The 12,909-nt window shown below is 43.2% G+C and overlaps 1 protein-coding gene across 7 annotated transcripts in view; it reads right to left on the bottom strand.

Annotated features, from left to right (window-relative positions):
• clip1a (CAP-GLY domain containing linker protein 1a) overlaps positions 1-12,909 on the bottom strand; it is a 65,819-nt gene that overhangs the window by 42,174 nt on the left and 10,736 nt on the right. For all 7 annotated transcript variants that reach the window (XM_029255285.1, XM_018752918.2, XM_018752920.2 and 4 more), the window contains exons 2-8: positions 6,625-6,888; positions 4,922-5,544; positions 3,992-4,116; positions 2,711-2,927; positions 2,297-2,494; positions 1,927-2,030; positions 1,783-1,843 (exon numbers count right to left, since the gene is read on the bottom strand). In XM_029255285.1, the coding sequence (XP_029111118.1) occupies positions 1,783-1,843; positions 1,927-2,030; positions 2,297-2,494; positions 2,711-2,927; positions 3,992-4,116; positions 4,922-5,544; positions 6,625-6,718 (1,422 nt within the window). In that variant the 5' untranslated portion in view covers positions 6,719-6,888. The remainder of the gene's footprint in view (positions 1-1,782; positions 1,844-1,926; positions 2,031-2,296; positions 2,495-2,710; positions 2,928-3,991; positions 4,117-4,921; positions 5,545-6,624; positions 6,889-12,909) is intronic.

Below are 12,909 nucleotides of genomic sequence, written 5' to 3'. Positions count from 1 at the left end.
AGAGAGAGGTATGTGATGGAGGTATGCAATACCTCCAGGAACATACATTTAATGTGGCCATACCTGTTCAACATGAAGGACAGGCAAAAAAACAGTGGACATCTGTTTTAAGAATATACAGCACAACATTGCATTATCACCTATTATTAATAAAACACACAAAGCATTGGACAATTGTGTTTTCAGAAAACCACATGCATATAATTAACATCAGTACTGAGGACAATAGTGTGTAGTTAGTGCTGCAATTAAAGCAACTGAACAAAAAGTTTCTACCCTGGGAATCAGTTTAAAAATCTGAATGTCAATGCAGGAGGTCTTCAGCATACTGGAGCTACTATGGACAGACAGTGGCATGTGTCCTGTGATGAGAAAACATATTTGGGAGAATGGGATCACTCTGTGCTATACTGGGTGCGGCAACGAGCGCAAGCTCTGTCATCCCCCCAACAGAGAGAGAGGCGCACACACAGGAAGCTGGCACTGCAGAACATGAAGGAATTATATAGAGGAGCTAGGGCACAATTGCAAAACTTGTACATGCTCCTCTTAAGCTGTTAATTCTTGAAAAGTCGCCCTGACATTTTATAGGATTTCGGAATCTTGACAGCAGAGATCAACAAATGTGCAAGGAGATGCAATCTTCCCAGGTACACATCTACATTCAAACAGATGTAAAGCTCATCAAGCTCCAGTACAGAGATCATGTCATTATTATTACCAGCCTCGTCTAATCATGTGCATAAAAAGAAGGCTGATATTTGTATGAGTTTATACTGGAGGTATTCGATGGCCTTAGCATACCATTGCATCTGGGGTGTACCCTGCCTAGTGCCCTATGCTTCCAAGATAGGCTCTGGACTGCCAAATCTCTTCCATGGGAAATCCAATAATTGATAGTGAGTGAGTGAGTATAGCTGAGGTAAACATCACAAAGCCTGAGGTGGTTTCATAAACCAAAATAATGCTTTCCTAAACAATGCATGTACTGGAGCAAAGGAAAAATCTTGTGGAAGATGCCACCAAAACTGTTTGCATACACTAAACATGTTATTTTTCTACTGGCATAGAAGCCCAGTGTAAATCCAAATGGTTAACTTGGTAATCTACACATTCTGATCATTTTTTGGAGCTGGTTTTTGTACCTTGGTTAAATCGATTCCCACCGGGATACACTCCCAGCCCTGAACATTCGACAATCAAACTGGCAGCAAGTGATGGCCACTAGCAGCTTGCTAGAAAATTTGTTGGGGGGGGGGGGGGGGGGGGGGGGGGGGGGGGGCGCTGGATTGCATAATGTTCATGATCTGCATGACTTGTTTCCACTCACAATCATTACGGATCATGGAATTACTTGTTTTCCATTTAAACAACTTTGGCATTATCATCAATAAGGGTTTAATATTGCTTGCATTCTTTTGTGTTGCAATGCAAAAAGTGTCAGTACATAAAATACAGAAAATGGATCTGCTGTGTAAAATATACCTCATTGCTTTGAATCATTTAAAACAAACAGGATTTGGTCACCTAGCTTGAGCATTTTTTTTTTTTTAAACAGTAAGAATGTCAGTTTCAGTTTGACAGGCATTAAAGCAAATACCATCAACCAAGATATGTGTTACCGTTAATGAATTTTCAGTAGAGCAACAGTGACGCACATTTGGAAAGAAAACCTTGTGTCACAGGTCTTGACCTAACTCAACACAGCATTATGTTTCAGAGTGTGTGCACGCATGCACGCACCTGTATAAATGGGGGGGAGGGAAGAGGGTATCAGTTTACCTCCAGGTCTCCTTTGGTAATGCAAGCTTCTTCCACACGGAACTGCAGGTCTTCCACTTTCCTGCCATAAAGCAGAACACGTTGATAGCTCGTTCTCCACAACATACACCCCCACTGCAATCTGTCCAGAACCAGCAACCCCACCTCTTCTCCTCCTCCAGCTGATTCAGCAGCTCCACCTTGTCCCTGTCTGCAGCCTCCACGAGCGCACGCAAATGGTCCATCTTCGCCTCCATTTCTAACACATACTAACAGACAAACACACCAGGGTGGACCCTTTCCAGTTGCATTACAAACATGATAGTAATGCTCTTCATTCTGATTTGTTCAATTATTTCATAAGTCAGTTAAATGTGATCCATGCATTTTCACTTTTTGTTACAGGTTATCCATTCTGTTACACTAACCCTGTCAGAAGTCTGGTCCAGCATTAATCTTGCATTACCTGCATTACAGCATTTCAGCTAACAACAGTTACCCTGTACCCTCATATGCACGTATGTATTGAGCAAACCTGCTCCTGGCCTTCCCTCAGCAGGGACAGTTCCTGCTCCACCTGGCCCATGTGGCTTGTGGCCTTGGCAACCTCGGCTCGCTCTAGGTCACGCTCCGCAAGCAGCTGCTCAATGTGCTGCTGCTTCTCCTTCAAGGCCTCCTGTAGAGCTGTAGTGCCCGAGATCTTCCGAGTATAACGGGATGAGGTCTCTGTTAGCTGGGGTTGAAACAGCAAAAGAAAGGGGGGGAGTATCCAGTCACCAGATTTGGAATTGTACAGTGGATGAGCGGCATTAGAGCATTCCTGTCTTCTGGGCTTTTTTCCTCCAGGCGGAGCATGGACAACATGGCATCCGTCAGCAGCTTGACAATACCACTAATAGGGCAGCAGGTATGTGGAACAGATGGTGTGACACAGACCAAGATGTCTTACCAGGCCTGTGCGGCTGGGCTTCCCGCTAACAGATGAGGCTACAGAGCTCATGGAGCTGATAGAAGAAGCACTAGGGCTGCGCTTTAGTGATGAGGGTGTGGTTGTGACCTTGCGCACTGTAGTTTTGGCCTTGGCTGGAGTGGTGGATGGGAAGCCAATGCGAGTCACCTTGTGCACAGGGGCAAACAGGCCATACCTGGGCTGGCACTGGAAGTACCTAAGCATAAGCATACAGACAGAACCAACAGTGAGGACTCAGAAAGTCTGGTATATTTATTAATAAAATCACTTCACAGCAATAGTTAGAATAGTCAACTTGCAATCCAAAGAATAAGGACCTGAATCCCTCTGCCTTTTGTAATACCCGACTGAGGTACAAACCCTGAATTGCTTCAGTACAATTTAAACAGCTGTACAGATGGGCAAATCATTTTACGATGTTCAGTGTACAAACGTAACATAGCTTCTTGTCACTCTGCATTGGCTTCTGCCCACCTGATCTGGTGGCATATCAAATTCAAGACTCTGGTTACAGCCTACAAAACCAAAGGATCTGCTCCCCAATATCTAGAACACTTGATCACTTGCTACACTCCAATCAGACTACTACGCTCCTCCATCTCTGCCCACTTAGTGGTCCCACTCGTAAGAAGTCCAAAATCAAAAGCAGGATGATTTTCGGTTGTGGCTTTGATGGGGTGAAATGAGAGAGAACGCTGAATCTTTCTCAACATTCAAGTCTCAAAACTCACCTCTTTCAGACTTACTTCTCTGATCTCCTATGTGCTTGATTAACTTGTCCAATAAATTTCATACTTTATAATAACTAAAAAAAACATTTAAATAAAAATGATATAAATCAATTTTATCTATTAAATTTTATTGTTCTTAATTTTTAAAAACCTTATATGTGGCTACTTGTGGAATGCATACTTGTTCATATGCTAGTATGTGAAATCATATTCAGTCACATTTCTGCACCGTAATATCTCCTTCTGTTGTTACGATGCACTTTTTGCTTTGTTCTCCGAGATATGCGTTGCTTTGGAGGAAAATGTCAGGTAAATGAATAAATGTGAATGCACTGCCAAGGACAGACTTTAGTCACAGGACCACCACAAATATTTTCATTAAACTGTTTGGTTTTAGATTGTTTATAGTTTTTGTGCAGAAGCTGACCCAAAATTATTTTTTACAATGTTGTAATGGCTGTCTGGACTGAAAAGAACCATGCAGCTGCTTCCCCAAGTAACACATGCAGACCTGGTGCTGGAAAGTTACCTGGTTCCTGCCACTGCCCCATCATTCTTGCCCAGGGGCTCATCAAGCTCCACGCCGCACCACTCGCCTTTGGCAAAGTCCGTCTCGCCCAGAAAACGCACCACCCCTGCTTTAGTGCCTCCAACCTGAGGGAAGTAATGGAAATAGCTCAGTGTAGAGTACAGCAGTAACATAATGTTATTGTGCTTTACAAAACTGCCTAGCAAAAGCAATCAGAGATGGACAGCTTCACTAACTGAACCATTAAGTTTTTAAAACCATTTATTATAAATTTTAACGATGGTATTAAATTCATTCCCTCCTTTACATCGACAGCATCTACTGTTCAGTATCTATGCCACTCTGCTGAGAGGAGCCCTTTACAGAAAGAAACACAAATATCTATTTAAAAAAAAAAAAACCCATATGCAGTACTCAGTTAACACAACGATGATTTTTCATATTTGGCAGCTGCACTACAAATTGCTAGGTGCTCGGTGTTTCTCTTAGGGCTTTTCCTGCGTAAAATGGAATAGCCTTTAGAATCTGAGCATTAGTCAGGTGGGTGAGCTATATGCCATCTGGTGAACTTAAGGGACCCTTTCCCTGGGCCCCGTTTCCAGCAGGAAGAAGTGATGTCACAGTAAGCAATCTGCTAGGTAAAGGGGCATTGCGGGGTTTGCATTCCAGAAAGCAATAACACTTCCTGAAAATACAACATGACTCACGAGGGAGATCCATGACTCTTTCTAAACTGGGAGAGAAGTCATATCATGTCACCTTGCTCTGCTGAACTATTTTAAAACATCTGCTAACTCAAAGGGTGCCCTGTACAGAACAACAAGTGGTCTTTGACAGATGTAGGCAGCTGTTTATCTGAGTAAATGCTATGGGCCTTACGCTCCTGGGTCACCTTATGATGCCGAGAGCAGGTGGATGTCACCAACTCACCAGCACGCGGTCCCCAATCTTCAACTCCCGCTCGCCCTTCTTCACAGATCCTGCCTCAGACAGATTGGACACAGACTCGCTACTTGTACGTGCTAGATTAGAGCCTGGTGCTGTCGGGGAAGTCTTCTTGAGGGCAGAGGTGGGAGCAGAAGCCGGCGCTGTAACCGATGTCGGAAGTGGCTGTGAGGTCAGACTGGCTGAGGAGGATGTGGGAGCGGGAGCGGAAGTAGGAGTAGGAGTGGGAGTGAGAGCAGGAACGGGAGTAGGAGCGGGAGTAGGAGAGGGAGCCCGCGACGACGGTGCCGTCTGTGTGCCATTGGCCTCGCCCTCTGTGCGGGATAGCTTGGAGGGCCGTGTGAAAATGCCCCTCAGTGTCTCACACTGAAAGTAGCGCACACCAGCCACTGAGCCATCGTTCTTGCCGATAGGCTCATCCAGCACAATACCTGCCCACTGGCCAGGCGCAAACTGCGTCTCTCCGAGAAACTGGATGTAGCCAGGCTTGTTACCATTCACCCACACCCTCTCCCCCACCCGGAAGTTCTCTGTTGCATCCTGGGCCTCTGCTGTGTGGGGGCTAGCACTTGCCAGTGTCTTGTCACCTTGTGTTGACTTGGGCACAGCTGAGGGACAAAAGGGTGGAAAGAGAATTAACGTGGGGGAGTGATCATATTACTAAAGGGGAGTTTAAAGAAAGTTACTGAATCAGACAGATCAGATTACATCTGATCAGATAAAATTTGATAAAAAGTGTCTTCCAGAACCAAGGGATGCCAGCAAAATGGGCACGGACAAACACCAATATCCATGTCTACATGTGCTCAAGCTCTTACCCACATTGCAGAACACTGGACCAGACGCCCTGTCAACAGCACTACTGTGTGTTTAGCAGACAATAAGCCACAAACGAAAGCAAGATTTGAACCCCCGTGATCACATCAACTTGTCCATTATGTACACTCCCGGGTAGCTTGCTAGGGAAAAAAGTTGATGCCTGACCACGCTGGGATGCAACAAACCAGTCATTCAGCTAACATAAGACGTCAACAGTGAAATATAACAACAATCTTTCTTCTGTTGCAGGCATGGATGCAGTTACCCTTCACTCTTATGCAAACTGATTGCTCCTAGGAGAAATAGCAAAGAGTGGGACTTAGAACTGCGCATTGCACTCTTCACCAACTAAACTCTTGAGTTCAGACCCACTGAGAAAGAAAAAAAATCCCCAAAGTCAATTACATTTATTCATTTAGCATATGCTTTTCTCTAAAGCAACATGCCTAATGTGGTACAGGTTCATATAAAAGTGAGATAAGACTCAGTTCAAGGTCTGCATCCATGTGTCAACTGTAAATTCTTGCAACTTTGTGTTCCTAAGACAGTAAGGCTTTTGTATGTTTTGAGAAAGACACTTATTTTTGCGTAACGTAATACAATTTTCCATTAAATATCTGTGTCCAAGGCTATGTAACATTTACTATGTAACACTTGAATTAAAGAAAGAAATTTTAAAATTTCTTTTTTTGAGAAAAAAATATTCAACACATGGAAGTCTGACAGATATTAAAATCAAATAAATTTGCTAAAAAAAATTGACTGTGTGAGTAGGTCCGGCAATGCCCTAGGTCCACAAGTGGGCGTTTTACAGCAGTGCACACTGAGACATGCAAAATGAGGGCACAAATGGAGGGGATGGCTCTTACCTGAGGTGGGGACAGGGGCAGACTTGGCGGCAGCCCCTGCAGGCCTTCCAATCTTGCTGGGGGCTTTCAGCCCACTGGGCTTGGCTGTACTCATCCTTGTGCTGAGTATGCTGTGTCGAGTTCTGGTCTGCCACTGGGTGCCAAGTCACTCCAAACATCAACTATCAACTGTGCTGCTCACTAACAAAGGGGGGAGGGGGAAAAAATCTAAACAAAACAAGGATAGGGGAAGGGGGGAGGGGGGGCTGCCTAGAAAGAACAACCCTAATGGAGAAAGAGTGGAAGACAAAAGAGGAAGAAGAAACCTGTCAGTGACGAATATTAAAAAACAGTTTGTCATCTTTCATCAAAAATTTCACAAGAACCCCATTATAATTAGTTTAGTTGACACCTCTGCCCAACAATACTGGGTCTGCGTATGTTACGGACAATTTACCTATATATACAGCAGGGTAACTTTTACTGTATAACTTCAGGGTACGGACCTTGAACCCTTGTATCAAAACAGGACATTCTGGGGACATTCAAAAAGCATGACAGGAGCTGTAAGCATTCATTCTGAGGAACAGTTCAGAAAGGACAGTCACCGAGATTGAATCACAGCAAGCCTGAGCCTTTCTCCTCTGTTCATGTTGTTCAACCATGTGTACCTGGCACCGATTCCACTGTACTGTTCAATGCATCTCACTGCATTGCTTACTTCTGTTACTATCCAAAAGCAGAGCATAAGAGAAGTTCTGCTCTCATTTCTGAAGGTGCCTGAAGCAGTACCTTCTGGAACTTCACGTTCATTCCATCACCGCAGCTGTGTTTACATGCATGCGCACTCGCACACACACTCCTGGACGGTGTGACAGTCCCATCTGCTAGGCTGACCACACGTGAAGGAACAGACTATGCTGAGCAAAGATGGGAGAAGAGGAATTCTTAACACTTCCCCTCTTCATAACTGCACGAGCAGGCTACTTCAAGATGCATGTACATGTGCAAGACCATAGAGAGCTTTTTTTTTTTTTTATAAAGTTGCTGCCACTGAGGACGTGGAGGGAGGAAGAGAAACCTGCATGTCGATGCAGACACTCGGCAACAAGCATAAGGAGAATATTAACATAGCCTCTGGAGAGAAGACTACTGGTGTGTACAGATGGGTGCTCCACTCCACAGCAAGCCACACCAGCCCACAGACAGCCTGTCTCATTACCAAGTGCCCCAAACTGCCTGGAACAACTGCATGTTTCAACAAAACAGAGTAAAGCATCCTGGAATGCAGTTGGTACGGCTGCTTGTCCAGCTAGCCAGTCATCTGATATTTATTCCATGTATTTTTCAGATATTACACGTCATCTGTCAGCTCCACAATGCTGACACTGCATGAACACAACTTAAATTTAATGACAAAAATACTGGCATGCTATCCACGATGTACCCTGACTAGCCTCTGGGATAGGTTCTGCAGCACCGCAACCCTAATTCACACAAGCAGCTACATGCAAGTCATCTGCATATATGCAACTTAAACATTTCAGCACAGTTTTTCTGACACAAAGTTAGACAGTGCACTTTTTATTCACATGATAGACCAAATGACTAAACCCACTACCAAGCTAAAAGTTACTGTTTGTCTTTTAACATCATTTCTGTGTATTTAAAAAAAAAAAAAAAAAGTAGAAGGAACCTGCTTTGCTGTACTGTGGTGGACAACAGTATATGAAGACCTGTAGGCATTCAATGTGACCCCACTGCACTGTGAACGCTAACTGTAAACATGTCCCAGTTCGCCTGGGCAGAGTGAGTCGGGTTTCTAAAACCGCAAGCTGCTCCACTCCAAACGCGTATGTGAGCAAATGTACAGAGCTTCTTCTGAAGCACATAAAGAACTACATAAACTATTGTATTTATATATTTACTCTTACAGCCTCTATAGCTTCTTGCACATATTACATTTATTCACGTAGCTGATATTTTTCTCCAAATTGACATACGACGTTAAGCTACTTTATTTACCATTTATACAGCTGCCAAATTTTACTGGAGAAATTCAGGGTAAGTACGTTGCTCAAGGGTACTACAGCTACGGTTTGAACCTGAAACCTGTGGGTCCAAAGGCAGCAGATGTAACCACTAAACTACCAGCTGCCAATACCTTTACTGGTACTTCACAGATAACACATTTAGAGACACTGTTATTCAGTGTGGAGAATAGAGAAAAGAAGCAAATATACATTTACAACAAAAAGTAAGCTACTTGCTTTAACAGCTTGTAACATGTGAAGAAACAAATATATATCCACATGGCAAAGTTCCTGGTATGACCATCAAGGGAAGCACAGTAACAGCCATGGTAATGCCCCCCAAAGGTCATCAGTCACTAACAATGGAAGTGTGCTCACGGTGAGGGAAGCTCATTCCAGCAGTGGCCCACCACAGCTGAGGAGAAGCCAGTTCAAAGTAGCCAAAAGGAAGGGGGAGTAGCACCTTCATTACCATTAAACGAGTGACACTGCATCAATACAGAAAATAAAAAAATTTGTTTTTGAAAATATAGATGTGGTGTTCAGTATTGGACTTAAACTTCCAATGAGCAAGTATGCAAACTCATGTGCCCCCCCAAGACTGTGTGTAACCACTCTTAGAGAACTTCCCTCCCTCTCCATCTGTAGCTACTGGGCATATCCTGGTGCTCCTCACACAGCAAGTCAAAATCTCCGCAGTGCAGCACTTCCTCGGAATAGTCGCTCATCTTAAGGCCGCATACATTTGCATTAATTCATTTAATTAATTTAGCAAATGCTTTTCTCCGAAGCAATTTACACCTGAGAAAAATACAATGAGTGCATTACATCAACAGAAGGAGAGATTTGGATGTAGACGTGATAAAGTTCAGTCACTTTCTCACACGCCACCATATGAACGAGTAAACATCACATGACTAACTTCATAAAGGTCTGTAGAATGGATAACTAAACACAGAGTTCTTAAACATCAACATGAGATCAACGAAGTAGTGAGTCAAAGATTTTCTTTGTTTTATTTTAATTATGCTTTATTTTAATTAACGCAAAAAGTTTCTTTGGTATTTGGACCTCTACCTTCTGAACAGACTTTTGGGAACAAATTGGGTTTGAATAAGGAGAAAATTGAGTATTAACAGCAAATTGCATCGGGGCAGGAAAACAAATATGCGCAGAAATTGCAAATAACTACTAGTATATACAAGTCAGAGATACAGCAGTAAAGGCTCCACTTGTACGTTAAGCATATCTTTTAGGAAAACTCTGACCTAGGAGCAAACAATTTTTACTCCAAAACTCACAAATGAGCCATGAACTCACATTTACAAAAAAAAACTTCACACATCAGAAACAGATGTGGGGATACAGAGCGTCACACAAATAAAAAAAAATAATCTCAGCTCCACCCTGGGGTGTGGCTAATTAACTTAATTAGCATGGTGGCACAGCGAGTAGTGCTGCTGTCTCACAGTGCCTGGGCGATGCAAGAGGACATGGGTTTGCTCTCCGCTCACTCTGTGTGGAGTTCGCATGTTCCCTCCATATCTGCGGGAGTTTCCATGCGCAGTCCAAAGTCATGCTGTTCAGGTTCCCCTATAGTATGTGACAGTGTTTTCCACTGATGTATGGATGAGTGACACCTTGTAAAGTAGTGTATCTGTCAGTGTAAGTCACCTTGGTGAATAAGGTTTGTGGGCTAATAACACTACATAGAATTCATGGCAAGCTGCTTTGGAGAAAAGCATCTGCTAAATGTATATGTAACCATTATCTAGGGTATCAAAAGCAGCTTCCAAATGGTTCATAAAAGACTGATCTATAGATAAGAACCAATTCAGTTTACAATAAAAAAATTTAATAAAACAGAAAGACAATCTATGTACACAAACTCCAAAATCCAAAATACACGAACTATAAAGTCACACTCAAACAAGTTTGTACTCACAGCTGGAGCTGTGACATACCAAAAGTGCCCCCCCCCCCCAGAAGAAAATTACCCAAAAAGAAAAAAAAAAAAAAAAACAAACGGGCAGTCTTCGGTTTACGAATGAGTTCCATTCTTAAGTCAGTCTTTAAATTGAATTTCTACGCAAGTCAGAAGAGTTAGGTAAAGTTCACATCAGTCAGTCAAATGTCTATCTTAGAATATCACGTATCTTTCTATGCATAAACATTAAAGACTTCCAGATACACTAACACCTTTGACAATACAGTAATAGTGTACTGATGACTAACTACACAGAGGCATAGAAAGAAAAAAAATGTTGCTACAGTATTTATGACAGACAATGTGTTTATGTACATATAAAGAAATTGTTTGCTTTTCCAGTGTTTGATGGCATTTCACCTTTTTCCAATTGCTTTATTTCCAATCTAGTTTCAATCATGATCATTGCTCTTTTCTTCAATGCCTCACCATCACTTGCATCACATTTACACTTTGGTACCATGGTTAGGAGGGTAAAAACAAAAAGTTAAAGCCAAATACAATAACACACGAAACACTGTTACCAGCGACATGATCCGTGTCATACTGAGTGGGCAGGAGACAAAGGTGTGTGAGGGGACCCACTTGCAGGATCCTTGTCGGTACAAGGGAACAGGTGAGATTCGTAGACGAGGACAGCCACGGGTCGGCTGATGCCCAAATGTAGGTCTTGGGAAGAATCCGATGGCGTAGTCGAGGAGGTGATGCAAGTGTCAGGAGCTGTGGATGTCAGCGGTAGGAACGAGCAATTGAGGAGAACGAGCGACTTGGAAGAATGGGTAGCTTGCTGTGTGTTCACTCGAGAGCACTGGAGAGACAGGTTTCTTAAATGAGATTCCGCAACCAGGGTGTGCAGGTCCGGCTTCTTTATACCCCACTGCTCTGATTTCAGGCAGGTGCAGACGTTCGGAGTGAGGTCGTGGCTGAAAAGAACAAAGTCTTTGTCGTACCTCGGGCACACGTGCCCACAAGCCAATGAACTGCTGCAGACACGCAATGTTTTGATGCACATCACAACCTAGCACCCATTATTATGAATCATTGCGTCTAACTCAAATTCAATATAGCAGGCTTTACTCTTATTTAGCAGACACTTTAAAGCAATGTACATCTCAGAAAATAAAATGTGCATTACATTAGCAGAAAGACAGATGTAGACATGTAATTAAGTGCAGTTAGTTTCTTTCCACTATATGAAAAAGTTTTATGCAGCTACTCGCATGAACAATCAGAATAGACATGATCCCTGATCACCTTCCTAGTAATATATAATTTTTATAAATGGGGTTGTACAGGTAGGTATCAACCACAGGTTGTAGTTAAGTCAGACATTCATAACCTGAGGATATACAAGATGAATAAAGGAAAGCGGGGGGGGGGGAAAGGAAGCAAGCAAATGATGCATAAGTTTTTTTGAAAATGTCAGTCTTAATCCTAGCTTTGAAGGTGTCCAGAGCAGTTCTGGTAACCCAGCCTTCGTTTTCAGCGAGATTCTTTTAGTGTTTAAAAGACATCAATTTTCCAAGTTTGGTGAGGAAGTGAGCCTTTTAGGGCTCAGGAACACTTTATACCTGTAAATTAAGAATAGTTTTTAAATGCACATTATAAGCAGATATTCAGGAACAAACTACACTTGCTATGCGAAGGAAGGAAGCCTGTACAGCCTGCTCGTGCAGTTATATTTTAATTCACATGCAACTTTGACAACCATGTAAAAAAAAATTTTAAGCAATATGGATCCAACTGTCACATTCCATGAGTAAGGAAGAGAACCTAAGGGGTGCATCGCAGACTGAAAAGCAGGAGGCCTTCTTTGACAGTCAGTGGGGCTTTGGGATTAGTGTGCAGAATTATGGGATTGTGATTGTGTTTTACCACCCGCCTTTTCCAGCTGATTACTGAAAGCAACAGGGGGTCCACAGTTGCTCATGCAGAGAAGGCATTTTCTGACAGTTGCCCTCCTTCCTCTGAGAAAAGAAGTGTTAACTATTTCTGAAAAGAGGGGCATGGTGGAGCAGTGGGCTTGGCTGGGTCCTGCTCTTTGGTGGGTCTGGGGTTCGAGTCCTGCTTGGGGTGCCTTGTGATGGACTGGCATCCCATTCTGGGTGTGTACCCTCCCCCTCCAGCCTTGCACCCTGTGTTGCCAGGTTAGGCTCCAGTTCACCGGGACCCCGCTCGGCACAAGTGGAGTCAGTGGGTGGGTGTGCACGCCCGTGTTTTTTTTTTTTTTTAAACCTAATTAGCAAATCTCAGCAATCAGAAGTTCAGAACAGATCACCTTTAGCC

The sequence above is a fragment of the Scleropages formosus genome, chromosome 1 (genome assembly GCF_900964775.1).
Source record: "Scleropages formosus chromosome 1, fSclFor1.1, whole genome shotgun sequence".
Lineage (NCBI taxonomy): Eukaryota > Metazoa > Chordata > Actinopteri > Osteoglossiformes > Osteoglossidae > Scleropages > Scleropages formosus.
This window is presented reverse-complemented; position numbering and strand designations above follow the sequence as displayed.